The 27,844-nt window shown below is 42.5% G+C and overlaps 3 protein-coding genes across 3 annotated transcripts; all 3 read right to left on the bottom strand.

Moving 5' to 3' along the window:
* Positions 1-578: 578 nt before the first annotated feature.
* LOC109474531 lies at positions 579-11,111 on the bottom strand. The gene is made up of 26 exons (XM_019774842.1): positions 11,076-11,111; positions 10,810-10,922; positions 10,571-10,697; positions 10,261-10,340; positions 9,588-9,855; positions 9,072-9,196; positions 8,808-8,907; positions 8,596-8,672; positions 8,292-8,361; positions 8,100-8,160; positions 7,370-7,852; positions 7,103-7,254; positions 6,831-6,962; positions 6,570-6,682; positions 6,182-6,305; positions 5,925-6,004; positions 5,696-5,784; positions 5,019-5,498; positions 4,784-4,879; positions 4,555-4,631; positions 4,210-4,322; positions 3,642-3,771; positions 3,187-3,272; positions 2,850-2,902; positions 1,911-2,423; positions 579-1,470 (listed from the first exon to the last, which is right to left on the bottom strand). The coding sequence occupies exons 2-26, from the start codon at positions 10,872-10,874 to the stop codon at positions 1,178-1,180; spliced, it is 3,987 nt and encodes a 1,328-aa protein (XP_019630401.1). The 5' UTR covers positions 10,875-10,922; positions 11,076-11,111; the 3' UTR covers positions 579-1,177.
* A 711-nt stretch (positions 11,112-11,822) lies between these two features.
* LOC109474602 (E3 ubiquitin-protein ligase NEURL1B-like) lies at positions 11,823-13,306 on the bottom strand. The gene is made up of 4 exons (XM_019774941.1): positions 12,813-13,306; positions 12,501-12,643; positions 12,082-12,195; positions 11,823-11,924 (listed from the first exon to the last, which is right to left on the bottom strand). Exons 1-4 carry the CDS (start codon positions 13,231-13,233, stop codon positions 11,823-11,825), a joined length of 780 nt encoding a protein of 259 aa, XP_019630500.1. The 5' UTR covers positions 13,234-13,306.
* Positions 13,307-13,835: 529 nt separating this feature from the next.
* Positions 13,836-25,641, bottom strand: LOC109474496. The gene is made up of 32 exons (XM_019774786.1): positions 25,623-25,641; positions 24,866-24,937; positions 24,190-24,357; positions 23,659-23,826; positions 23,249-23,382; positions 22,921-23,119; positions 22,513-22,763; positions 21,816-22,083; positions 21,397-21,480; positions 20,749-21,237; positions 20,329-20,417; positions 20,064-20,176; positions 19,813-19,939; positions 19,415-19,494; positions 19,191-19,257; positions 18,947-19,059; positions 18,540-18,666; positions 18,276-18,355; positions 17,959-18,065; positions 17,272-17,784; positions 17,013-17,109; positions 16,857-16,890; positions 16,673-16,724; positions 16,462-16,541; positions 16,170-16,276; positions 15,726-15,855; positions 15,463-15,536; positions 15,302-15,356; positions 14,891-15,003; positions 14,460-14,586; positions 14,199-14,278; positions 13,836-14,067 (listed from the first exon to the last, which is right to left on the bottom strand). The coding sequence occupies exons 2-32, from the start codon at positions 24,888-24,890 to the stop codon at positions 13,836-13,838; spliced, it is 4,383 nt and encodes a 1,460-aa protein (XP_019630345.1). The 5' UTR covers positions 24,891-24,937; positions 25,623-25,641.
* Positions 25,642-27,844: the final 2,203 nt, after the last annotated feature.

Consider the following 27,844-nt stretch of genomic DNA (forward strand, 5'->3'; position numbering starts at 1 on the left):
CTTGGAGCGCCCTCTTGCGCTTTGTGTTATATCACTAGACGTACACAGGTAAGATGGATCGACAGCACAAGTACACAAGATTGGGACTTGGAGTCTACCAATTAATCACGAAGTTTACTTGTTAACTTGCTATCTTTTCAACCCCTTTCATGCTATCATTTCGATCCCATTTCTCAACAATTTTCAGCCTCTACCAGGCTTCGGGAAGCGACTGCTCTGGCAAACTGTACTCTATATCTAGCGGACCAACTCCCCTGGCATGCCATCTGTATATTTGGCCAATTTCTACTCTTTCCAGCCGCTTCTCAAAGCCAGCTGGTAGAGGCTAGAACATTTCCTCCATGAAGCAAAATGTACTGTTGAATGGCAAACCTTATTAAAAGGGCATTTAAGCCAGGAGTTTGCCGATCCCACACTAACATATCCCTACGTATACAATGTATATACAAAAGTTTTACACTTCATTAACTTCCAGAGGCAGTCTCTTAGTTTCACTTAGTAAATCCTGTCACCAAATGGTGAGTTTGATCAATTATGTTAATGAGATCAATACGAAGTAGCATATTTATTATATTGAACAAAGCTTTATTGTTGGCAGCATCTGTAACACTTTTGAATATTGAGTTACAATCATTATCATCAGTCGGCTGAGCTAGTGAAAATAATGCCTTGTATACATCATCAGTAGCTGTTATGTCTAAAATGATTTTACTCACGCAAAGCATTATATGATATTTGCTTATAATCTCACGAAAGGCATACATTAATATTATTTCTTCATTGCCAAGGCACTTGTGAAGTAAGTTGTTCGAGAAAGAGCCATGAATCAAACGTCACTACTACAACTTACAAGACCCTACAATAAGCGTATGCTATCGTACTAGACGAAACACAATTGCAGCATTTACTTTTGTAGTGTATATCCTTTTCTTTAACATTTACAACAGACGTCAAGTTTCTTTACTCTACTAATGCATAGTTAGGTTTCTTTTTCCCATATCTCATTGCGGTACATGTAATGTTTTTCTCGTTAATTTAACCGCTATTAGCATATGGTCTCAAAAAGGAATACATTTGTAAATTCCTTAAATGTTTCTCAATGCCTAAGCACCGTATTTTACATTCTTTACATTGTAAATTTTCATCTTCTTTTGTACAGATATTGATGGCTAAGCTTTTAGTCAAGATCAAGGAATTCGCTCTCATCCGGTGGAGTGAAACCGGTGTAGGTGGTTGGCTTGAAGTTGAATGGTTCAGGGTCGCTGTCTATTGGTGACTGGTCCCCATCGCTCATTGGCTGCTGGAAATTGAAACTGGTTCCCATTGGTGGTTGGAAACTGGTGCCCTTCGGTGGCTGGAAACTGGTGCCTGTCGGTAGCTGGAAGTCGGAACCCATCGATGATTGGAACCCGGAGCCAGGCAGTTGGAAGGTCGTGTCTATTTCTGGCTCTGATTCGTCGTCAGCAACTTCTAGAGAGCAACCATAAAATAATGATCTTAGTGTCACATTTGAAACAAAAAATTAATGGTAATTTCACTAATATAACTTAATTGGAATACTGGAGTCAGAATTCTGAGTCGGGGTCCGGCCGGACAGTTTGTGGGAACGAAATGACGTAGATGACAACAAAACACACAAAACATTTAAAAGATAATCATAATCATAATTTATGTATATTTATTTATTGATTGATTTTATGGATATGCGTTTGTTATTTTTCGTTCATTCAAAGAGCCCTGCCTGATAAGTGACTAATAAGTCAAAATACATGTAGTATTAAACCAATACGACATCATACTTTTATACATACATCTCTGTCAGTCAGCCTCAAAAGACAATGGTATAACTGCACAACAATAGGATAGTACAGTTCCAAATACAATGAATATTAAATGCATATTTTGCTAACCTCTATCAACAAATTTGACAGCCTTTGTTGAACCAAACAGGTCGAGGACGGCCCACAGTGGCTTGTCCGTCGGTATGTCGTTGAAGACCTCCACATCTTTCATCGTCTCCTCCCCATCAGTACCGGACAGTGAGTACACCAGCGATCCGCCGCCGTCTACGTGAAAGCTGAGCACGCTTCCCTCGGTGGCCACGTCCTCTCCCAGCGGCTCCAGCCAGTAGCCGTCCCTCTTGGCCAGGTCGGTCCCGAACAGCGGCAGGTCCGCCGGCTTCCAGAACAGGGGGTTCTCGGTGGTCACCCCGAACATCGCCGCGCACTTGGTGTCCGGCTCGCAGTCGGTGAACTCCACGGTAACCCGCTTGTTGACGCGGAACGGTTTGGAGGAGAAGGCGAGGGCCTTACTGATGTCTCCAGGGCGCCGGGCGGTTCTCTTGTCTTCTGAGAGCTCGATGTTAGCTCCGTGTACAGTGTGGAACTCAACACCCTGCAGTTCCTCAATACCACCTGTCATGCCTGGAAAAAAAAACAGCAATTATATAAATATATTAGGGGTTCTTGAAATAGAGAGAGGGTCAGGTATAAGAAGTCTGAAGTGTATAAACGAATTTACAAATACCGTGCGTTGAATACAGTGGAACAAGAAACACATTTTATCTCAAATTGTACTCTCTCTAGCAATAAGCAAAATTAAGTCTTTGCCGCAGCCTCCAAATTCTAGGTCCTAACTTTTACAGCTGAGCAAGCACAAATAAAATACCACTAAGGACGCAATGTACATGTGTGTTCAATTCTTTCCTATAAGGACAAATGATAAACTGAAAACCATCTATCTAATATATCGCTGTTATCATTTTTAAAAGTACAAATAAATGACGAGCCGTACATGACTTGGTAGACAAGACCAGCTACAATTACATAGCATATGATATCTTTGCTTACCTTCGATTTGATCCTCCAGTCGGCTTACGTCCAAATACCCTCCTGGTATGGTCCTGTGACGAACATGAAAAAAAAAACGGATCATGAAACAGCGAACAATGTTGATATGATATAATTACTAGTATTAGGTTCGAGGTTTATGCCAATTCTACACATCACAGCATCATTCTACACAAGATTTTCTCAGAATTTAAAACAGATTATCTGTGTTTGGTTCGTACAATATGCAAGGCATTCTGATATATCGTACCCACATCTATACCCTTGAACCTTGAACGGGACCCAAATCTATAACAGTAGTATATAATTGTAGTATATGACAGAGAAACATTTATACCTCAGGCATAAGTCAAGCGATTTGATGGTTGGCTCAAGAAGATCATCGTTAGACCGAGGGAACACCAACGTCTTTTGCTCGTCTCTCTTTAAAGAAAAGATCAAGATTAAGGTTATAACAATCACAGAGACACATATCAGACAATGAAAGTGTTACAATGTCATAACAAACATTACACACAACAATTACATGGAAGCAAAAATAACATCGAAGTACATAAATGTACAATTAAAACAGTGCGAAAAGGTACAGCCTAAATGGTTAACAAATGATTTTTGCTCGCTCTCTTGAAAGCAACGAGGCTTCTCTGACTGACTGAGATAGTTGGTCCCAGAGTGATGCGGTGTGTCATAAAGCTGGTTTTATAGCTAGGTCTGGGTCCGGCAGCGAGGAACATAAAGTATTGTTGCGTAAGCATCAAATCAACATGACCTTATTTACAATGAAAGACTTACAATAACCCAGCCAGCAGCAACCATGAACTGCATGACAGTCTGGGTAGCGGATGAAGCGGCAAAGAGGAACATCTTGTCTTTCACTTGGATAACTCTCGTCTCATCACTGCTGGGTCGGTTCAGAATTTTCCTGTAAAATCAAGAGAAATTTGGAACTGAAACAATTGTAATAACTGGTATGTTAAAACTTTTATGAAGGGGTTAACACACATACTTTTTTACTGCGAATTATCGACAACTGCCTTGTATATATCTGGCAAATGTTATGATCGAATTGTCCTGGTCAAATTTGGCTAAAACGTTGGAAATCTTAAGCTTAATTCCTTGTATAAAACTAAAATGTTAAATGGTATTTGCTTTATATTATATCATTTCAAACCTTTATAAATTGGCTAACATTTTTTTTTACTGGGAATTATTGTTAACTGACTAAATATCATATGAATGACCGAATTGTGCTGGAAAAGGCACACCTGACTGAAATGGTAGAAAAGTTAATTTCTTGCATAAAGCTTCGTTGCATTTCAAAGAATATTCCGTGTATGTACGAGTAGTTGTGTATATTCACCTTGTTTGCATCCGAATGTATGAGAGGGTAAATCTGGCCCTGTCAGCTGAAGCCTCTGCCTTGATGGCGTCAGCACACGCATCCAGGATCGGTACTTTATCCCGGAGGAGTGCCTGAAAAGATAGGTCCAAAAAGTTTAGACAAATGTCTTGTATTACTATCCGCTGTCACATTAAGTGTCCAACATTGGTAAATCAAAATAATTGCCACTTATTGCATTTGGGAAGTCAGTCCTTTCAAATTTTATGATGACTTGTACACGTGCGTAAACATTTTGTGCATACAGAGAAACCACAAAAACATGATAAAAGTAACGGTATTTGATGACTTTCAGACCATGCTCACCTCTATCTCCTCTGGAGATTTCTTTGACGAGTGTGCACCATTTAGGCCTGCACCGTTATTTGTTGGATCGCTCCCATCTGTTAATGTCAAAAGAGTCATGTAAGTGTGTGGTTGTCATTTTCTCACAGAGCACACATCTAGTAAAAGAAAAAGAAAATTGCAACCAGCAATGCCCTTTATAATGAGTTAAGAACACACCACGGCAATTATTGACATAGAGACTACTCACATGATGGTATGTCATAGAGATCATCGTCCTCAGTGTCCCATGGGTAGCCACTAGTCTCTGTCTCATCGGCATCAGTCTCTGCAGCCACTTTCTCATCTGAAGAAGATGCAACCCTATCAGAACTCAATTGTATGGATTGTATTTGTAAACCTTGATGTAACATTTAAGGAAACGTTAGTAGTGTTATTCCCTAGCTCTGAGCATTGAACATAACTTGTCCGGTCTTTCTACTCACCTTCATCAACATATGCGACCTCTCTGACCCGTCCTTGTAGGACCAGAATGACCCAGAGCGGCTGGTCTGTAGGGATGTTACTGATGAACCCTCCGGGCGGCTTGTCGTCAACACAGTATGTCAGGTTCCCTGTACAGCTCACAGATAACTTCAGCACACTGCCTCCATCCGTCAGGCTGTCGTCAAGCGGCCAGATCCAGAAACCATCCGAGCTCTTCAGCTCAGCTGCCTGCTTCGGTAGGTCCTCCAGCTTCAACGTGGAAGGATCCAGCGTTGTGATGCCGACGGAAAATGTGCCGCCGATAGCGTCATCATCAGTGGGCTCTGACATCTTCACAAGCACTTCTTCGTTGGCATTTATTTGCTTGGCACCGAAGGTGATGGTGCTGCTTGTATCAGTAGAGTTGTCCGTGTGTGTGGCTGTTCGGCCGTCATCTGACAGCTCAATGGCACTACCGTGTACCTCATTGAAGGCCATATCTGGTTATGAGAAGATAACAAACACTTTGGTTACACAGATGACAAAGACGATCGCGTTGCTATGAAAGTTTCTATTTTGATTCTACCTAGCAAGCCTTATAGAAATCTAGGAAACCTGCACGTCCAAATAGTTTAACGATGATACAAATACATGTCTTCAAGCTGCTTTGTCTTACAACATATGCCTGAGATTGTACCTTTCACTGTTGTAGTCTCAGGTACTCGCTCCGTATCACCCACTGGGTCTTTCCTTCCGTACAGGGAGATGGGCTCCGGGGGGAAGGAACTGTGGAAAAGCCGGAGAGATTTCACTTTCACTTTCGGTGGCTATAATTGTTCTCTGCATTAATATGGTATAAAGAAGTTTTTGTCATGATAATATGCTACCACTAGAATGCCGAGATGACTTCAACCGTTAATGCTCACCTCAGACATTCGTTGAGCACATCCAATGCAGGCTTTATAAGTGCATCGTAGTAATTTGGAAATACCATGTTGTCTCCAACCTGGAAAGAAGACAATTGATGACACTATTAGGATACCGCAGGAAAATATTTTTGCATTCATCGTAACATGTGTGTGTACACTGTACACAATTGAACAAATGTGCAATACTTCAATTTTGCCATCTGAGTTGTCGTAAGGATGTTCAAAGAAATATTGCGCAGATTGAGTATCCCTACCTGGACCCATCCTGCAGCCACCATGAACTGTTGGGCTGACCTGGGCCGCATGGCCTCCCAAAACGTGCCTGACCGGATATACACCTGTCTGTACCTCTCATCCTCAGGACTGGTCCACAGGTTACTACAAGGTAACGGAGTAATGTAGCATTTTAGTTTTCAAAATCCATAACCATAATGACCCACAATCCCATTGGTATTACCTAGGAGTAATTGAGTAAAAGTATTATGTTGTATTTGTGAATTGTAACGCAACGAAAGCAGTGAAATCATTTGCATATAGCAGTTCCTAAAAAAATTACTACATGCAAAACTGTTAAAGATAATTTGCGAAATGCCATGGATCAAAGTGGTGAAGACACAAGATATAGAAGGTGTTCTCCCTGACCTCATCCGGTTCACCAGGTACTTGAGAGACGTCTTGGCCTGTTCCGGCGTCTCGTCTTCTTTGATCACATCTACGCAGACCTTAAGGAGCCCGGTCTTCTCCTCCAGGGAAAACTGTAGGAAAGAAGGTACACATCTCTTCAGGTTGAGAAGCTCCTTCATATGACAAAATATTTAGGCTGGAACTCGTGTTGTTGGTGAGAGGACGCGTTGTGGCTGTTAACAGGAATTTGTTTGAAATGTGTAAAATATGGAAACATACCTCCTCTCCCTGCATCTTCATGATGAAGTCCATGCGCTCCTCTTTGGTCATGCTGTTTAAATCCACTTCTTCCTTCTCAGGAGGCTCATCTCTCCTGTCCTCATCCGGCGATGCAGATGCAGCTTCCGCCGGCTTAGGGGGAAATACATTTACATTTACATGTTCTGTTTATCTAGTATGTCTAGTGGAAGATTCTGTCATTACTGTCAGAGATGTAGAAAAAATTAACAATTACAAATTTACAATAATATTTAGTGTCCTTGACCATGTACCTGCTCATCCTGTGGCGCCATGTGTGTTTCAGGGAGGGGAACATCTCCCATTGGATCATACAGATCAGAATCCACGTCGAATGATGCAGCCTCAAGTTTTTCCTCCTTCTCTACATCAGCCCGTGAAGACGACTGCTCAGAACCTTTGTCATCTGTGAATAGAAACAAAAGAACAAAACATGTAAACCAAATCAACATGTAAGAAAAATAACCGTTTTTTTGGGGGAGTCTGTGTCTATGTTCCTAGAATGAACATTTTCGATGTACCTTTTCGGACAAATGTTACGGCTGTGACACCTCCATCCATGTCCATCAACACCCACAGCGGCGTGTCTGTGGGCAGGTCGCAGATGAGAACTCTCCACACTTCCTCGTTCACAGAGTACCACAGGTTACCCAGCTTGTCGACAAACACGGTCAGAACGTCGCCCGGCACTATGCGCTGCCTTCTTATCCGCATGGCCCAGTAGCCTGGCTTGTTTGTGAGGTGTGGGATGGTGCTGGGAGGGAGGTTGTCACTGTCTAACACGAACGGATCGACGGTTGTCACTCCAAGGACCAGGTCTCCCTTCTTGGATCCCTTTCGGTCGTACCAGTACTCGGTGAGCTCTATGGAAACCTTCTCGTCGACAACAGCAGGCCTGTCGCTGAAGACTATCCCGCTTCCCGGAGAGTCGAGCAGGAGCCGCGCGACGCTCCGGTCTTTGGTCAGAAGGACGGCCTTGCCGTGGACAGAGTTGAAGCACATGGCTACAAAATACAAACAACGGAATGATATACGTTTGATGGGAAGATGACAGAAGAGACATTAGTCGAAATCCTTCCCGCACCAGTTAGTGCATAGGGCGACGTCCATCTCCAGTTCAATAACCCTTGGGCCACAACGTAGTGCAGTCTTTGGTATGACTCGACCGGGATCAAACTCACCACCTAACGAATCCAATACGAGGACTGTTACATGTACACCAGGCCATAAGATATTATGATATTGACTTACCTTCTGTTGCGGCATTTGCCCCTTGTGGGACTTGGTTTGCCTCCTGCTTCACTACTTCTTCCTGTGATCAGAATAAAACAGAGTGGGTAACTCTTCTGTAGCAAGGTGTAAATTAGAGGGAAGAGGAAACTGGAGACAAAATTTGATGCTGTGCGGACATACATTTTCTAGGAGTCAAACTGCACTATTTACCTTTTGAACTGTCCCTGCAACAAACATCCCAGGCTCCTCTCTAACCTCTGATTCAGTTTCCGTCAATGTCCTGAAAGCGACAAAAACAAAATCAATATATAAGGTGTAATATTGTAATCAAAATTATTCATTAAAACCTGCTGCATTTGCATGTGGATGTGTAGCAAATAACATTCCTGCTGAAATACTTCTTTTCAAAATCATGCCCTTGCGGTCTGGCAAGAGAGAAGTACAAGCTAGTCCTTGATAGGTGACAATAAGTAGAAAAAACACAGTTTTCTATTACGTATTACTTTACACTTACCCTTGACACTCCATGACCACCTCCAGAGCATCTTGGAGCAGTTTTATCTCGGTTGGAAAGATGATCATGTTCTCCACCTGAGTTATTGTGTAACGAAATACAGAGACGTCATAATATACTTACAAACAATTATATGACTTGAAATTGTATTAACTACATGTATTTTAAAGTTAAAAGTCAAATGCAACCTTAAGGGCACTTAAGAACCTTACCTGTACACACCCTGCGGCCACGAGAAGCTTGAGGGCACTTGGCGGGAGAAGATGGCGGACATGACGTGACGCTTCGTCCTTAGAGTTTTTCACAACATCCCTGCATAGAATAGACATATAAAGGTCACCAAACTACAATGCTAACTGTATCAAATAAGACAAGTAGAAGAGTGCAGCAAGATGTAAAAAAATACTAGATTATTCAAAATGTGACCCAAGAGACAATCGTTTAATCAACTTTGAAAGTTTCTGCTCAACACGTACCTCAGCATTTTCTCCAGGACAGTAAGAATCAGCCATGCCTGTTGAGGTGTCTCGTCCTGCAGTAATTCTGCAGCCTTTGATCTGAGGACATCCAGCCCAGTCTTTGGCTCTTCTGATGCCTGAGGCTATATTGTTTAGAGAAATATTACAATCATAGTCATATAACATTACAATAAACGCATTATGTACAAGTAAAACACAACATTGTTTTTTTTCGTCAGTAAGTGTGATCCTGGTAAAATGAGGGTCATTCAGTACCAAGGAGAGCAGTGTTGGATTGAAGGCTTAACAGTCTTTCACAGGACACATAGTACCTTTGAAGGTCATACAACACCAGGGAAAGTAGTGTTATTATATCAGCATGAATGTCGGTACCTGCGAAGGCTATTCAGCACCAAGGACAACAGTGTTTCCAACAGACATTACATATTACTCAGTCACAACAGTGTGGAAAACTATTTTCTCGTACGGAATCTTTCTACACAAACTAGCAGTGGTCAAGGAGATGGTTTCTACCTCTTCCATTGGTCTGTCTGCAGAATCTGTTGACATGTCTTCTCCAGGCATGGTAGTCATCACCTCTTCAGATCTCTCAGTAGCTTCTTCTTTACGTGCAGTATCAGTCTCAGGTTCTACCTCAGTTTCTGTTGCCTCCACCTCTTCCGTACTCCCGGTCTCTGCCTCTTGGTGTGACGTGCCAATGTCGGCAGTCGCTTCTTCTTTGGCGGTTTCTGAATGTACCTCTTCAGAAGTTTCAGTATGTGTCTCTTGACCCTTTAGTTTCCTGGTCCATTTAGATGTCCAAAAACAATATTAGTTTATACATGCCACTTTACTTTTAATATAAGTATCTTTTTTATGATCATTGTTTAATATGTCTATTGATTGATGCACATAATTTAAATTATCTGTTTTTTTAACTTGAAGACAGTAGTCAAAAGTGAACAAGTATAATCCCATTGGTATAACTTTTGTGACATGGTTGTCTTCGACGGGTACCTACACAATCGTCATGTACACTGTGTACCAGTTATACATTTTTCATGATCATCATTCACTATCTCCATTGATTAATGCACATACGTTCCATTATCTGTTTATGAAATTAAGGCAGTCATAATAAGTTATCTAGTATAATCTGATTGGCAAAACCTTTGTGAAATAATTGTCTTGGATGTGTATGACTGACCTTAGGGATTCATCCACTGCCTTTAATGTCGGCTCCAGCAGGTCATCAGAAGATGACGGGAGAACAAACGAGTTATCCGACTGGTAGCAAACAAAAAGAGTGATTAGAACACGGAGAATAAATGTAAAATGTTTCCTTGTGTTCTTGTTTTTAAATCACAAACACGTTGGTCAATGTTCAACCAAATGAAAGAGGCTTGCATAACAGTATGAGCCTACTATTGAGGCTATACTGGGGCTATAACCATAACTTTTGCTACAGCAGTAGATAAAAAAGATAGAAGCCACTGTACAGCTGATTATGTCCCTACCTGGACCCATCCGATGGCAGCCAGCAGCTGTACGGCGGTGGGCACATCCAGGATGTCACCAGAAACTGACTTGTTCTTCATCCGAATCTGGCGGTACTTCGGATCCCCTGGGTGGTCTAGGATGTTACTGTGAACGGAAAATCAGGGAATCATAAAATAGCTATAGATAAGGGCTATGATAAATTAATGATTCTATGATATTCAATGCGTTGCAGAAAATGATATGTTTGCCGGCATACCTCGTCATTTGCCGAATAAGAGTGAGCGACATTATGGCTCTCTCTGTGCCGGCTTCCTCTTCCATGGTTTCGATACATGCTTTCACAATCTGCACCCTGTCTTCCAGCGAAGCCTTAAAACAAGAGATAATGGCGATGTTATAGAGTTGGGGCCAAAACCAATCTTCGTAGGCAAATGTAAGAAGATGTGTACACTGTGCAATTAGGATATGAATGACAACCATTACATCTAAATAGAAATGATTATAATAAATATTTTCACAAACCTTTGTCTCAGCCAATTCATGCCTCGGCTGTCCTGCACCTGTCAAATATAAAGGTATGTATGCTAGAAATATATTGCATTTTATTGATGTAAACATCAAGAACATATTTGATTACTTAACCGTAGTCGAGTGTAATATTAAAGTGACACAACGACAGAAAAACACCAGTAAGTGTTATCAGGTCATTCATGGTAGGGCAAGTTGACCGTTGTAAAGGATCCTACCTGAACCTGTGGACGCCTCTTCAGATGTGGAGGCCTGAAAAATTAGTAAGATACAAATGATATCGTAAATATTGTGGTCAACATGTATTTATTTGTAATGCATCCGATGAGACAAAGCAAGTCACTCCCAAAACAAATTCTCTACATTAGTACTTACCGATTGGCCGAACAGATGTTGAAGCTCTGACCTCATAATTGTTTCAAAGAAAGCAGACCTGAAGAAAACCAATCAGCCATTCAATTATTCTGGTCACATAAATTGGGTCTAGACCCTGTGTCATAAATATATCCTAACTAAACATACAGTGGATGTAAAAATATCATAAGGGGTAAATTGTGACTCACCCCAGTTTGCCAAGAAGTTCAGATGATAAATTAAACTCGTCGTCCTCATCTGAGAAGATAGAAAGCTCGATCAATAAATATCATAAAATAAATGTATTTTTTAACATTCTGTCATATTTTTTGTGGAAAAAGAGTTGCGATAGTTTAAGAATATCGATAAAACAACTGAATCATCTGTCTAACCTTCAGAATCAGAAGAATCATCACCATCTTCACTTCTCTGTCTGATGGCATTGATCAGTTGGATGAGCTCCTCTGGTGGCTGTTCTTTTGCAGGATCCTGAATACAAAGGTATCAAAAGTCTTTAGCTACTATGTAAAATAAGGACAATTTTTGAGTCGCTTTTTCATAACAATGGCAGGATTCTGAAAGCGAATTGTAAAGTCTAGGCAGTTCCACTATTGAAGAGAGGAGAAAATAACTTTATGTTTTGTACCTTCACTTGTTCCTTGAACTTTTGAAAGGCAAACGCCAGTTTTTCTTCCTCAGTCATTGCGTCAGCGTCAACATCTGGTTCTGGGGGAGACGCGGGACTTCTTGCAGGTGTGGCCTGGAAAATATGCGCAAAACTTCGAGTTAATCTAGAGCACACACAAGGAGGGACACTCTGCTAAAGGCACAACTATTACCTGCTACCTATTAGGAACCTTGTAAGAATAGAAGCTCAAGTTGCTCCACTAAGTATGTCATTGTCATTGGTCACAGGGTGATATGCCTTTCGTTAGCTTGATACAAGACTGGGTTCGCCAGGTCTCTGTCCAGGACCTCTTGTTCTGAGCTCAACACTCTGCCCCCACGACCCACAAGAATGTCACAACCATGCCAGAAAATTACAATGCCGAATGGGTCACTAACCTCCTCTTCTGTGTTGTGTTCAGTAGTCTGGGGTGTCCCATCTCTCATCTTGTCTGTCTCAGCAGCAGGAGAAGTGGTGATGTCAGGCTCAATACTCCACCCCTCCCACGGCATCCTGAATCCCTTCTCCTCAGGGCGGTCATCTATCAGGGATACAGCAGAATACATGCACTTACTACATTTGTATTATGCTTTTATCACAATGAAAATTTTACTGTAAGAAAATTGTGTTAGCTGTATCCTTTCACTATTAGAAAAGAGATTACCATACATGCTCCATTAAATATCACTTAGAATACATTCACAGTGCACCTTTAAATGTCAGAGTCGTTGCTCCACCGTCCATGTCCAGGATTGCCCACAGTGGTTTGTCTGTCGGGATGTCACAGAGGTGGACCTCATCCTGCACATCCTTCAGGCTGTAGGTCAGGTTTCCGTCTTTATCCAGGTAGAACGTCAGCGTGTCCCCTGAGCCGACGTATTTCCCCTTGATCCGCCTCGCCCAGTAGTTCTTCTGGGCCGTGAGGTCAATGACACAGGCTGGTAAGTCTATTTGAGAAAGTGTCGAAGGATCTTCCGTGGTTAGACCCAGGATCACGACGCCCCTTCCATCCTCGCTGTACCTGGATCTGTACTCTGTGATCTCGACGGTGATCTTTTCACCGATGTCGATCGGTCTGTTGCTGAAGGTGATGGCGCTGGTGTCGTCGTCAGTGGCGTACAGACGTCTCATGGTCTTACCGTCATCCCTCAGTTGAAGCGCTGAGCCGTGGACACTGCAGAAGGCAAGTCGCTGCCTTTTGGCGCCAACTATAAAGAAGGACGGAAACACAGTTGGTGTGTGAATGTAATACAATGCAACTGAAGTAATGGTGAAGATGTGACAGATCAATTTCCAACATTTTGTGTTGAATTTTTGTGGTAAGTCCAGGTTGCTAGTTGCCACTGTCTGCCTGCCTTCCCACCCACCACCGGGTGATGTCCTTGGTGCTGAAATGAGGTTCTAATGGAAGGCGGGCGTGTGGGGAGACGTGGAGATGACGTCGTGTGGTGCTGGGAAAACGTTGGAGCTCTCTCCCTCACAAAGTGGGTCATGTTGAACATTGACACAGAAAAGTTGGCTTACTTTGATGTCTTTTAGGCGTTTTTATCGGGCTCTATTTTTTGTACCGGTATCTTTTTTTTCGCCAGCCAAACGGCTTTTAAGTCTTTTAAGTATGCAATCACGGGAAAGATTTCGAAACTAATGCAGTGTATCTAATGTTTTGGTACACATACACAGGTAAACAAAATATCCCTAAGAAAAGGTAAAAATAATAACAGATCAATCAGTGATCAACAGATGAAGATCATACCAGTCTTAACCGGTGCTCTAGCGTTACTTCCAGGTGCCGCAACCGGCGTCTCCTTCTCTGCATGTTTCTTCATCTCGGATGCGATTTTGCCTTCAGTGATTTTCTCTTCTGCTTTCTCCTTCTCTTCTGGGGGTGATTTCGTTTCCTTGGGTTCTTTTTCCTCCTTGGCTGTTTCCCCATCTTCAGGTGCCAGGTGGAAGTCAGGCAGTTTGCTGAAATAGATCCAATATCAGTGTCAGACAATACGTTTTAAGAACAATTTAATACCACATATTGTGAGATTAATGAACTTAAGTTCATGCGTTAAGACTGCAGTCAACTTGTAGAGACAAGTATTACATACCTCAAGGATTCCTCAACTGTAGTCAGGATGCGATCAAGGCGCTTGTCACAGTACTTGGGGAATATCATCGTATCTCCGACCTGGGCAAGATGATAACAAAACGTTAGGAAGATATTTCTAACCCCATAACATTTTCAACATCGTAATCATCGTAATCTGTTAACCTTTGTTCATTATAATTTGTTGTGGCCTGTAATTAGCACAATGTGGCGAAAATGTACAATTCGTCGTTACAATTACAATATATGGATATTTCCCGACCTGAATCCACCCTGCTGTGACCATGAAGTTCTTGGCTGCCTCTGACCGCCTGATCGCGTCCGCGTACGCCCGCTCCCGCATGTCAATCTTCCGGTACTTGTTGTCTCCTGGGTTGTCACGGACCCTCCTGATGGGACGACATCAAACAAAAGTTTTTAGATTTAGATTCAAAGCTTTCTACGGTTACGCTATAGTTTTATGTCTATGTTACTTTCATTTCTTCACATTTTCTTCTTTTCCTTTGTGATTTGGCATTCTACGACATTAGTATCTTTTCCAATGTTTTATTTTTGCAATATTATTCGCTGATTTTGCAGCTGCTTTGTACGATTTACAATATGTTTTCAAAACGTTTTTTTTAAACGGACGGAAATTCAAACACGCGTCATCCATATAATCAAGTCAACATAACTTAAGTAGGCTGAATCTACCTTGCCACATCCCTGATAGCAGACAGTGCGATCCTCGCCTGGCCTGTTGTCTCCTTCCCTTCGATCTCCTCAATACAAGTCTTTATTGTTAACTTCACGGTGCCATGAGGACCCTGTGGAAGAGGTTAGATACCCGCAGTTACGACGGTTCTCATCCGTTGGTACAGCGAATGTCAACCAACAATCAGTTTATCATTCAGATTGTAGACAACTTCAAATGACCGGATTCTCAATTATTAGTGGTCGGCTCATTTCTCCCAAGGTTCGATGCAAACCTTATCATGCTATGATTTTAGGCACAATAAATAAAATCGATAAATTGTCTCTACAGTAAACTGTTAATGGAGTTGCGACCCCGCTTCTGAAATATTTTGTTAATATATTGAAAAGATTGAAACAGATTTTTCTTACCTCAGATGTATCGGTCTTCTCCTCAGGGACTGGAGTTTCGTCCTTGTCCAAATTGCTGTAAGACGAGAAAAATTAACAATCTTTTAATTCTGCCAATGATTCAGTTAAGATCTTGATTGAAGCGATGTGAAAGTGATATTAATGTTGTTTTGTTTTCTTACCAAAGCCCTTCTTCCAAGGCAACCAGAATTGGTCCATGACCGCCAAACTGTGGGAAGACCAGCATATCTCCCAGCTGTGGAGAAGACATTGCAAAGTTAATATACGTCAGATTGTCCCTCTGATAGTCACAGAGTTACTCTTCGTTGAAAATGTCTGATGAGCTCTTTGTATTTTCATTTTATGAAAACAAAAAGAAGAGTAGAATGCTATGTCACCTGTTCTTAGAACTCAGACAGTGCGAAGTTCTACGAAATCTATTTACCGTCTTCCACCCTGCCTTCTGGAAGAGTTGGTATGTAGTTGAGCTGGCCTTTATCGCCTCGGCAAAGGGGATGTCATTGGTAGTCAACTTCCGCGTGTTGTCATCGCTGGCTTTCTGATTGGAGACTTGGCTGAGAAAACATGTATGGTACCTTGAGATAATATATATTATTCTCACGAAACACAACAAAATGTATCCGCAAATGGGAAAGTGATAATATTATAATAATATTGTATTCCGGAAACACCACACACAAATGAAAGAGAATATAAATTATTACGTTGTATTTTCATTGCAAAATATGTAGTTTGCAGTATTACAAATTTGTAGTATACAAGAAGTAAACCCCAACGTTCAGTTTTTCTTATTAATAAATAAGATACAACAAAGATGGCATTACACAACACAATAATCATAAACCATATCGATTATTTTTGGTCTTACTCTGTTATGGTCCAAATCGTGGTTAAAGTCAGTTTCGCCTGTTCAACAGTTTCCTTCTCCAGAAGTTCATTCACGAAGGGTGTCAGCCAGTTCTCTCTCGGTAGGTCCTGACGATGGAAACGAACAGTCGATTATAAAAAGGTGCTAAGTCCTCTGTATATCGTATGGTTTAGAACTTCAAACCATTCATGATGCAGACAGAATATGCTAACAAAAATTTCGACCATGTAGACCGTATGTGTTCAGATAATATTGCAGCAGTATTCAATCCAAGGCCCATGTCCGTACTTACCTCAGTAGACACGCCACCTTCTGCCCCTGCAGTTTCCCCGGTAGCATGAGCTGACGCCTCCGCGTCTTTTATTTCTTCCTCTGTAAATGTTTACAAGAGATTGTGCTGTCAATGTAAAAGGCCAGCAACAAAGGAGAACAACATTGCATCAAGCATAATGAAGACGATACGTTTCCTTTGCTATGAAATATAGCGAGAACATTAAACTCACCAGCGGGCCCACTGGTCCTGGTTGGGGAGGTATCATCACCAGCTTCGTTGGCCTAGGATGTAAAGAAAAGAAAACAGCATATTGTCACCCAAATACTGATTCTTAATGAAGTTACAAGTAGTCTTGATTCAACAAGACTGTTGCGATCCAACAGAAAGAAAAAAGGGCAATAAAGGTATCATACCTTCTTACTTTCCCCTTCTTTGTCAGTTGTAGAGCTGTAAAAACAAACAAAAACGTCACTTCAGCTGACTACACTGCAAAATGGTAAATTGAACATGAATATTTTACAGAGAAGATGATCATGTACGTGAAGATTATATAACACAAGTTGTCTTACGGGATGTTTTCCGAGATGTTAGATAACAGAGATGCCACATAGCTGCGATCAGTCTCTGTCACTAATGGTGCCTCTTCATCCGAATATTGCTTCTCCTCTGCAGAGACAAATGCAGTTGTTTACTGTATTTACTAACTAACTAACTAACGACAATAATGACAGATAGATAGATATTAAAAGGAATATGATATTTATTTAACAATCATGCCACAAGTTGCTGTCTATCGCGTGCACCAGGATGCGAGCAGACACAACTTGCCTATATCGACAAAGCTGACTGCAGTGGTCGACCCAAACAGGTCCAACACCGCCCACATGGGTTTGCCAGTCGGGATGTTGCAAACGACGTCAAACTCTTCCACGGGCTGGTCCGCTCCAGTAGCGTACACTGAACACTTCATGGACCCGCTACCGCTGACGTAGAGAGTTAGAATGTTGCCTGGGAGGGCAGCATCGTCTCCTACTGGTTCGCTCCAAAATCCGTCGTCGCTTGAGAGGTTACTCAGAAACTTTGGCAGTTGTTCAGTGTCCCATTTGATGGGGTCTACAGTTGTCACTCCCAGCACTACAGCACACTCTACTGTAGGGTCCCTATCTGTGATCTGTACGGCTATCATCTGACTGGTGTCGAAGGGTTTGTCACTGAAAGTGATGGCATTGCTTATACCGCCCTTACGACGTGCGGATTTCCTGTCCGGCGCCAATGCTATGTTAGACCCGCGAATGACATGGAACCTCACGTCCCGTGTTGCCTTGACGCCAGTTGGCAAGCCTGTGGGGAAAGGTTATATAAAGTATTTGTATTGCTTCCGTGCACCTTGCTGAAGATGCTACTACTTAGGCCATCCGCGCGCGCATTGATTTTCGCCTGATGATAACTCAATTACATTTTAAAAATACTGATTTTTTATTAATTATCACGACGACTTCTTTGCAATTATCCCACCTTTGACCAGTTTGGGAGATCCCACCGGGGCTGCCTCTGCTGTGCTCTGAGGGACGAAAGGATGCGCCGTCTCGTCCTTGTCATCAGGTGTCTCCCAAGGTAAGGAACTGGGCAGGAATGAAAATGATATACAACTGATGACATGAGCCCCAGTTGTGGAGGTTGTAACAACTAAAACAAACACCAAGACATGAACTCCACGTGTAATGTTGTGATGTGAATGCGAGGTAAACATGAATGTATTTGTTGATGAATAGTTACGAAATTGTTAACTACTAATAAATTATTATAATTATATACTACAATGCTTAACGTACCTCAGCAAGTCGTCAATAATCTGTAGTGTTGGGCTGAGTAGCTCGTCGTTGGATTTGTCAAAGACCATGACATCTTCAACCTTTGAAAGAAGAATTACAAATCGGGATTCACATATGCGATTCAAGTCAAGTTGTAATATTGTTATCGAATTCATTGTCGAAAGCTCTAGCTAAGAACATTCCCCTTTTGTGTTGAACAAAATATTTACTTTTCTACCAACACAGATGTTTTCATGATACATGTAGTATGTAGAACATATCTACCTGTTTCCATCCTGCTGCGACCACGAACTGTTGTGCATTTGTGGATTTCATGACCGTCTCCTGAAACGTTTTGTTACCCACTCGGACTTTCCTGTACTTCTGGTCGTCAGGCTGCTTCAAAATGTTGCTATGAGAAGATGAAAAGATTGGCATGAACTCTATATAGTTTTACTATCATTTTCTGGTCTATGTCTAACATATCTATAACGATACGACACCAACAAAACATTCATTGATACAATCCTGACATCATCACGCTTTCGACTTCCGGAGAGTCAGCGAGTGGATCACACATCTTATAGAGGTTGATGAGATTGATCGAAAATTCATGGTCTTTCTTTTCATGTTGATTGCTATTGGGCTTAAACTCTGTACCTACAGCACGATGTCAATATTATGCCTCTTACTTGGTCATTCGGCGGACAGTGTTCAAAGCCTCTCTGGCCAGTTTCGTCCGTTCCTGTTCCTTGATGATGGCGGCACATGTTGCAATGATCTGAATCTTGTCCTGAAGAGCGTTCTGTGTGATATGAAACAGTTATTATTAGGTTCAGACGTGTCGCTGCAATCGTGATTTCATCGAAGTATGTACTTAGCTATAAAATGAATGAAGATTTGTGTAACGCAGTTTTTAGAATGAAGTACGTGTACCTTTTCCTCTGCCGGTTGCATTTCTTCGGTCGTGTAATTTTCTGTGAAGCTCTCTTCCGGTAGGGCACTGGAATAAATCAGACAAAGAAACGGTGAGAAGATACGTGCTGTTTAGGAGTAGCGCTAGCACTGATAAACTTTCAAAGTGCAAAATACGACATACTTTCACATCCTATCTGTCTTATCAAAGGACCAAACAGTGGCACATGTCTCAAACTTCTTACTTCAAACTCTCATCGAGTGCCTCCACCGTCGGCTGCAGAAGAACATCGCAGGTTCTAGTAAACACCATCATGTCGTCAACCTGTGTTAAAAATAGGAATCAGTTCGATAAAGTTTGTATTACATTGTTATAGAAAATTTAATATCAGCATACATCAGGGTCCTTCACTCAACCGCGACGGGGGCCGACATCGTTTACTAGATTCCCTTGACCCAGTGTTGACGTCACACTTCAAACAAGCCACGTGGCAAGTCCCACAGGGTCAGTCTATTATTAAAGAAGACCAGAGTGACTGGTCCAAAGCTCTGGGTGAGAACATTCTCTTGTGTTGTAACGAAAGTTTGAACTTTAAATATATATATCATCATAATGGTATATATGACGGCCAAAACTCATTACCTGGCACCATCCAGCAGCCACCATGAACTGTTGGGCCGAGTGTGCACGTAGGATGGTCTCCTTGAATTCGCTGTTCCCGATGTAAACCTTCCTGTTCTCTTCTTCATCTCCAGTCTCGATGACATTCCTAACAAAAATCGTGTGAGGAATGTTGAAGACGTGAACAAAAAAAGTATTTACAATATTTTGTCCCGGAAAATTAAAGGGGTATTTTGTACTTTTTTGTATCGTCCTAATGTAACCTTGCTTACATGGTGAGTTTACGTAGGTATGTCAGCGCCCTCCTGGCCCGCTCCGGTGTTTCCTCCTCCCGTATGACAGCCGCACAGGACTTTAGAATCTGGATTTTGTCCATCAGTAGATTCTGTATGGAATTCAAAAAGATAGTGATATGACACTCGAACATGTACAGTAGGGCTTAGGTTTTACAGGCCATTTGATGAAGAAAGAAAAATGAATAAATGATTAAACAAACGTTTGTTCACCTTTAGTTTAAAAACAACAACTGAAATGTACCTGTAGAAATCCCATGACAACGTTGATGTCAGGAGGGATGTCGGGTCCTTCTCCTTTCTTCCAGATCACCGTGGCCTTTTTCTTGTCCTCTGTGAAGTGTAAATATAAAAGGGTTCACAGTTTCGCTCTGTGTTTCACATAACATTCAAACTAGTGTCGTATAAGGTATTGTTTAAGTTCTGCTTGAACAGCATAATTGGAAAGGAAAGCAAAGTGATCTCGATCCAGTGTAAGCTCACTGAGGAGCTAATCTCCCACTGGTCGTGGCAGAGAAGACAGACGCTACGTACAGATTCATTGTACCGGGGAAATTTCAGCGTACATGTCGGGTGAGCGACAACAGCCGGGATTCGAACTCCTAACCTCCTGGTCCAGAGGCAGGGTCGATAGCCATTGGCCTACTGGACATTCACAGCTTACCTCCATCAACAAACTTGACCGTTTGTGTTCTCCCCTGTAAGTCCAGGACAGCCCAGATCGGTTGATCGGCGGGGATACTCGCCAGCTGCAGCTTGGACCTGCCGCCGTTCACGTTACTCGAGTACTCCAGGTTCCCATTGCAGTTGACGGAGAACTTGAAGAGCGCCCCCGTCGTCATGAGGTCATGGTCGATCGGCCAGACCCAGAAGCCGGCGATGTTTCGCTCATCGACGGCGAGGGATGCAGGGAGCTCCGCGGGGCTCCACGTTGCGGGATCCACCGTTGTGACGCCGAAGTACAGAGCCCCGCTCCCCTTGTCTGTGTACCCAGAGAACTCGATCTGGACTTCTTGGTCAACCATGACCGGGGACGCGCTGAAGACCAGGGCGCTGGTTGAGGTTTGCTCGTCTGGTACACTCAGACGGTGTGCACTTCTCTTGTTGGGGGATAGCATGATTGTTGCTCCACACACGCCGTGGAACGTCATACCTGGACAAATAGAAACATTTCCTTTTGTAATATCTGAATCAACTATTCAGCTCCATCAGTTATACACTTCAAAAGTTCTCTTTTTGTACACTTGCTGGCTGACGTATGTTTAAGTGAAGAGCATATAAAACACACGAGGCATTCCAAAGATTCCCCCACCTTCTGGCTTGTCTTGGAGGTCTCTTGGAGGGGGTGCCTCGATCGACAGTTGCCTTGACAGCTGACGCCTGGGACGCTGAGGACCTGTCAAGAGTAAAACAGACGGATAAATCACTGGCGTCCGTTTCAACGAAGGTAAATTGTGAACTGGAAAGGTACCATTTGCAACGCAAATGCATGTTTACCTTCACACATGGTCTGTTATATTAATTCTTACTCAAACACATTCATATATATATGGTGACAGGAGTTTAAATCCCTCCTGCTATACAATCGCAACATGATGTGACCCAGCACTAGTTACCACGGTGACAGAAGTCTGGTTCAGGTCATTGACCTTATAGGTTTGGAGAATTAGAAGAAGAAAAAGAAGAAGAGGAAACAGAGCAAAAAATATGTTTATGAGGGACAGTACTTACCATCAAGGCTTACGTAATGTTGCTCTGCGTAGTGCCCGAGTAGTAAGGGAGGACCAGTCACAGGTTCGTCTGTCCCGCCATTCGGGTGGACCTTAGTGAGGAAGTCGTCCCCAGGCGTGCTGGACACCACGTGTATCTCCCGGCGCAGGACGGAGGCCAGGGCTATGAGGGCGATGTGATCCCCCCACTCCCCGTCTCGGGACATCGCCGCCAGGTACGAGTCCCACTTCTCATCGGGTACAAAGGACCGCAGGTGCTGGTTACCCTCCTGGAAGGAAACAATGTGTTCATTAAATAATGAGAACTTTTAAGAATAAGAAATTTACAGGAATTTGTGTGAATCGCTCAGTCTTTATATACTAGTAGCTTTCTGACATGAGTGCTGTAGACACGTGGTTTTTACCCACAAGTGACGTCAGCACTGGGTTTAAGTTCGTCTGAAGTCGGTACCACCCCCCGTCCCGGTTGAGAGACGGCAGTGATTAATAGACTCTTCATTTCCATTTCTTTACATTCTCTTCCTTTGAAATTAATTTTGGCATTCTACGACATTAGTATCTTTTCCAGTGTTGTTTGCTCACTGTTTTTCTGCTGCATTGTACGATTTACGATATGGTCGAAAACTTTCTTTGGGGGGGGGGCTAAAATTCATGCGCCCACTGATGTCATCCATATAATCAAATCAAAATGGCCTTACTGTGAAAGGATGTTTCCTCAGGTAGTCCACCGCCTTGCTCCTGAGTTCCTGGTGGGACATCTCCGGACCCTCTGTCCGCCGCAGCTGGTCGGCCACCGCGTGGAACATGCAGTTCCCGTCCATCGGCACGTGGCTGCGGAACGAGAAGCCCAGCGTGTTGACGTGGGACACCAGCCGGGTGTACGCCTCCATCTGGACAAAGATGTCCGGGTACATCTGCTTCAGTAGCTGCACCATGCCTGGGTCCATACCTGGGGAAAAGCAACATAAAGTTGGGGTCGTGTGTCGTAGCGGCAGAGTGCTCGACTCGGAACAAAGAGGTCCCGGGTTCGAGTCCTGACATGCCACCGATCTTGTGCCCTTGGGGCCATTTGATTAGAGTATATAGTATTTAGTATGTTGGGGTACCTGCTGCTTGAAAGTAGCTGGCAGTCCGTGCTTCTGTAGACATCGAGTCTGTAGATGTGGTGGTTGATTGCGCGGAGGCAGAGGGTTTCTCTGCGGTATCTGTAGCCGTTTGTGGATCTGTGGTTGTATCCTCAGTGGTAGCCGCTGGTGCTTTGTCCTCGGCCGTCTTTTCCACAACCTCAGAAAACTCGACTTTATCCTGTGGAATAAGGGATACAACTACACATGAGCGCCGAGAGCACAGCTCGGAGCCGTTGAGAACTGGAGGTATTTCAGAATCTAGAGCGTCGCCAGCCTAGTTCATAAAATATTATGCCTTCAAGTTTACCTCAACAGTCACTGCCTCCGGTTCATCTGCGGCGGTGTCTGACGGGTCTGGAGTGCTGGTATCTCCGGGAGTGGTGCTATCTTTCTCCGGTGCTTCTGGAGACGGAGATTCAGTCTCTGTCTGGTCATTTCCATCTGAAAGAAACATGAAGAAATTACGCTCATATTAATAGATTGGTGTCTATTTTTTAGGATCGGAAAATCTCACTATTCCCAATCGGTCAGCTGCGATGATGTACAGTGATGGTGAGTCGGCGAGTGATGTCCTTGGTGCTGAAATGATGTCCCTAACCCTCCCCATATAGTGTTCATTTCTATTACGGACTGAAATAGGGTTCCTAACCCCATATCATGTCTATTTCTACTGCGTGCGCGGGGTCGCCCACAAACATACAGAAATCACGACTTTACCTGGAGTTGTTCTAACAGCAGATGTTGTTTCGGGACTGTCCGTATCTGTCCGGCCGGGCGGCGGTTCTGACGACTCAAGCTTAGTTGGACCAGGCGGACTCGACTCTTCCGCCGTGGCCACAGAGACGCTGGCTGAATCGTCAGATATCTTCTCTTCGTCTGGAGGGACTAAAGACACATGCTCATACATACATGAGGTAGTAGTGCCTTTACGGAGGAGGAGAAAGACTAAGAAGAAGTCCGTTTATCTTGTCTATAATCTGTTTTCACCATTGTCCGTCAGTCACTGGTTCGGTCATAGATTCATGCCTAAGCCCATGGAAAGGGAGTGCTTACTACACAAAAATGATAATAATAATGATAATAATACACTATTTTATACAGTAGCCTTTGCCGTATCGTGATACTTCTTTTTAGGTAGCTGTACAGCATGTGCTTATAAAAAAAACGCCATTCATACTATTCCGAGAAAGTTGTTCAGAACAATCAGAATCTTTGAAGAATCAGAAACCACCTTTAGTTAGTTCTTACCGGGACTATTAGCAGCATCTTCGCCTAAATCTGTGCCGGAGTCGGAATCTTGGGAAACGGTCTGGTCGCCTTTTACGGTCCCCTCCGGTCCTGACGGAGTGTTCCCCATTCTTAGGCCGGGCTGCCACTCAGCGGGCGGGGGCGGGTCTACTAACACCCCGCCTTCACCTGGTGAAAGGACGGACTGTTTAACGGAGAGCACGTACGCTACTGAAATAGCATTTAAGTCAGACCATGTCAGAAATTATCATATCTGAACATAATTTCACCAGGCTGACAGAACATAGGATATCGGGGTTTTATTTTTACAAAACCAGTACTGTCTCTCAACTGCATATCATCTGTCTAAAAGTATTTAGCCAATATGTACTCTTTCCAGCCGCTTCCCGAAGCCTGATAGAGGCTAATTGAAACGTTAGCACGTAAAAGACAGCACTGCTTGTGTAAAAAAAAAGAAAACCACAATATTCTAGGTACTATTACAGTTTCTTTTCATCATGAAGAGTGGCAGCAATAACGAGAAAAGAGAATGGTTATCAATACCAAGTTGCCGAAATAAAGTTGTTATTAGTTAATAGCTTTTACATTTATCTTTGCCATGCAGAATATTGCACATTTTTGAACATATTCGTCATCATTTTGCAGCGGTTTATGAGAAAGTATAATTGAACCATGCCTGTGACGTCACGACGGTTCTCCATGTCTTACTGCGGCTGCGCAGCAAGAGGGTCACAGGTGACGTCAAACTCTGCAATTATAAATTTGTAAAAAAAAATTGATAACTACTTTTGAAAAGACAGAACGCTGGAGAAACATGTGATGGGAGACATTATGTTTAAATGTTTATCTGTGTCAAACATTTCTTAGTCAACGTCAGTCCCATGTGTACGTTGTATGCAATGGTGCGTTTTCAACTGCCTCAAATTGTACGCCACCATTGTAGACACCAATTGTAGTAGTACAAACACAGTATGGACTGTAATGTGAATTGCTTTGGTAATTTTCATGACCAGCATCGTCCCACCCCACCCTAATAAATCCTAATAAACCTAACCCCTAGTAAATGTTGACACAGTAAAATGATACTGTTACAAACACAAAACACAAAACATATAGATCAATATGCCCAGTCATGATTACAACAGTCTAAACCCTGACGGCCCCCGTTTGGAAGTTCCCGTTTCTGTATTTGTGTTGCGGGTTCAGAGGCCACGAGACAGCTCACATGACACACGGGGGTTCCCATTCATGGTACGTAAACACCTGTTAACACCCTAACTTCCTCTTTCTGCGATTAAAACAAGTACAGAAAGATCCATACATGTATGGGGGGGTGTTATGATAATACATGTATAACAATATGTGTCAGTAGACATATGAAATAGACATCCTAATTACAAACATTGCCATTTAAAAGTTACATTTTATATTACCTGCCTTTGTTGTTGTTTTTGACTATTACGTAACTCGTTGATCTGTTTTTAAGCTCTTGTCTGGTGGAGGAGGAGGGTACTAGTGGCTACATAGTAGAATAAAACGCCCATTTTATCATTATCATTTCAGTCATTAGGACGCTTCTCTGTTCTTTACTGTAATTCACTTGAAGTTCACGGTAGCATATTTTCTCGGTCTGAGAAAATGGAGGTGTTCGCGGAACTATGATGTTCACGGGGGTAGCAGGTGCAGGAATTCGAAAAAGAACGGCGATTGATTTGTTAGCGGTAATGATAAGTTCACCGTACAGAAGTGACCGTGAAAACTGTGAACATAAAAGTACCTTTAAAAAAACAGGGTTTACAGTATCCGTAAAAAGCTGGTGCATGTATAACTGGCGAGGTGTAGTTACACGGTCACGGTCGAGTCGACCTTTACACACGTACGTGACGTGGTATCGCTTCTACGCGTGGAAATTCCCCGCGACTGCATATACTTGATCTTTGGCCGTTGCGCATGTAAAATGAATTACAAGTGAATGAAGCGTTCTGTATTATATCTGGGGCTCAAAAACTGGTCTTTCAAGTCACGAAAGCATCTCAGTACATTTCATCTAGCTAACAGGAAGAATTTTCGGCCCTTCTTATACTACGGGACGATCTATAGGTGGCGCAATTCTAAACAGATGAATACATTATTACTAAATGTGCAATAAAGGTATTCATTCATTCAAATATCCACTCAGCTATGGGTCAAATGAGAGCAATGAAAGCACAAAGTAGGAACAGAAAACACATGATCCCCGACACAGACGGACGGACTACCCGTTGAGAACTTTCACTTTCGTATCTGCTACTGAACGACATGGTAATTTATACCTTGTTACTTGTAATGACTGGACTACACTGTACATATATTTTCAATGCGTGGTAAGTATAATGTCATTGAGGTAAAGCGTTACCGTCAAATTCAAGACAAGTTCTATTACGTGAACAGCGATGTTTTGGCTTAGTATGCTAATACGTTCTGCATCTTTACTAAGAGTCGTCGACCCTCTTACGTGACCACCGTGGAATGTGTGAAATGGTCGCATAAACTGTTTAAAACGGAACATGCACAACATCCCAATCGGAACATAGCTCCTTCACAGCTACACTGTGCTGCACGCAAGTCTACGTTTAAGAAGCGTCGACGTAAAATTCTACCGTACGGAGCGTTTTTAAGGGTGGATGGCAAACCCGGAAGTAACGCAAAAGTGAAAGCAGTAACACAAGGTAGCGTCTTACCTGAGGAAACTTGAAGTCGACAGTTCTTGACAGCGGTGTCTTCACAGGTAGTGCAGCAGTTACATGGACAACTCTCCGCACCAGTGTTTAGCTCAGTTCTGGCTAGATTTTGCATTACGCAGGGTGAAAAACCCAGCGAAACAATGAGTCAGACACACTGGGAAGTCCCGCGTACATGTAATACACTAGCCCCGTTGAGAACAATTTACCCATAATCCTCAGGGGGTAGAAACAGGTGGAAATCCCGGATGACGTAATGCTTCTTCGCGACCTTTGTACACTTGAACTTTACGGACAGAAGGTCTTATACAGTTTTTGTTATAACTCTGCTTCCAGAGGTTTGAAAGTGTTTGTGCTCAGGCGTATGTTAGTCACACAAGTTACACAACGTAAAAGGGAATAGGCACTTAACGTAGTTTCGGTAGTAGTATAGCAGGAACATTTAAGTTCACATGCTGAAGGGGGACATTTATAAAATTAAACGGTGAGTTTAGTTCGGTAGAGGAAGAGTGATGATAAGATATTTGATTTGTATGGTGAGATATGATGGATATGATAACTTCTTTCATTTGTGATTCAGTTTCATAAAATGTACTTGTGTCAAACTTCTCACTATAATCATGTACATGCATGCATACTGAATAAAATGCAACACTCCAGCCAAAGAATGTTTTGTAAGAAGAGAAATGGGTGGGTTTATTCTCAAATACACCATTGGCCTACATTACCCTTTAGTATGACAAATAGAAGCATGATTTCATTCCAAATATAATGCAATTTTATTACATCAGAATGTATAAAAAGATATGATAGCAGTCCAACTTTATTGAATGGTCTACAATATTTGGTCAAACTCCTTTTAGTATGTGTACTACATGTACAATGTATATGTGGGCATTTTGACAAATAATAATTGCAATAAGACATACACTTTA

The sequence above is a fragment of the Branchiostoma belcheri genome, unplaced genomic scaffold (assembly GCF_001625305.1).
Source record: "Branchiostoma belcheri isolate BF01 breed outbred unplaced genomic scaffold, Haploidv18h27 scaffold31, whole genome shotgun sequence".
Classification (NCBI taxonomy): Eukaryota; Metazoa; Chordata; class Leptocardii; order Amphioxiformes; family Branchiostomatidae; genus Branchiostoma; species Branchiostoma belcheri.

What these genes read in the sequence shown, in the direction of transcription:
- LOC109474531 (XM_019774842.1), bottom strand. Translation starts at nt 10,874, where the DNA reads ATGGAAGAGGAAGCCGGCACAGAGAGAGCCATAATGTCGCTCACTCTT. An exon ending in TACCTGGTGAACCGGATGAG is followed by an intron (nt 6,306 to 6,569) that starts GTCAGGGAGAAC and finishes GTTACCTTGTAG; the next exon opens with TAACCTGTGGACCAGTCCTG. An exon ending in TACATTCGGATGCAAACAAG is followed by an intron (nt 3,772 to 4,209) that starts GTGAATATACAC and finishes TTGATTTTACAG; the next exon opens with GAAAATTCTGAACCGACCCA.
- LOC109474602 (XM_019774941.1), bottom strand. Translation starts at nt 13,233, where the DNA reads ATGAGACGTCTGTACGCCACTGACGACGACACCAGCGCCATCACCTTC. An exon ending in AACGACTCTGACATTTAAAG is followed by an intron (nt 12,644 to 12,812) that starts GTGCACTGTGAA and finishes TATCCCTGATAG; the next exon opens with ATGACCGCCCTGAGGAGAAG. An exon ending in AGTTCAAGGAACAAGTGAAG is followed by an intron (nt 11,925 to 12,081) that starts GTACAAAACATA and finishes CTTTGTATTCAG; the next exon opens with GATCCTGCAAAAGAACAGCC.
- LOC109474496 (XM_019774786.1), bottom strand. Translation starts at nt 24,890, where the DNA reads ATGGAGAACCGTCGTGACGTCACAG. An exon ending in AGAAGGCAGGGTGGAAGACG is followed by an intron (nt 15,537 to 15,725) that starts GTAAATAGATTT and finishes TCTTCTCCACAG; the next exon opens with CTGGGAGATATGCTGGTCTT. An exon ending in GCCTTGGAAGAAGGGCTTTG is followed by an intron (nt 15,357 to 15,462) that starts GTAAGAAAACAA and finishes CTCGTCTTACAG; the next exon opens with CAATTTGGACAAGGACGAAA.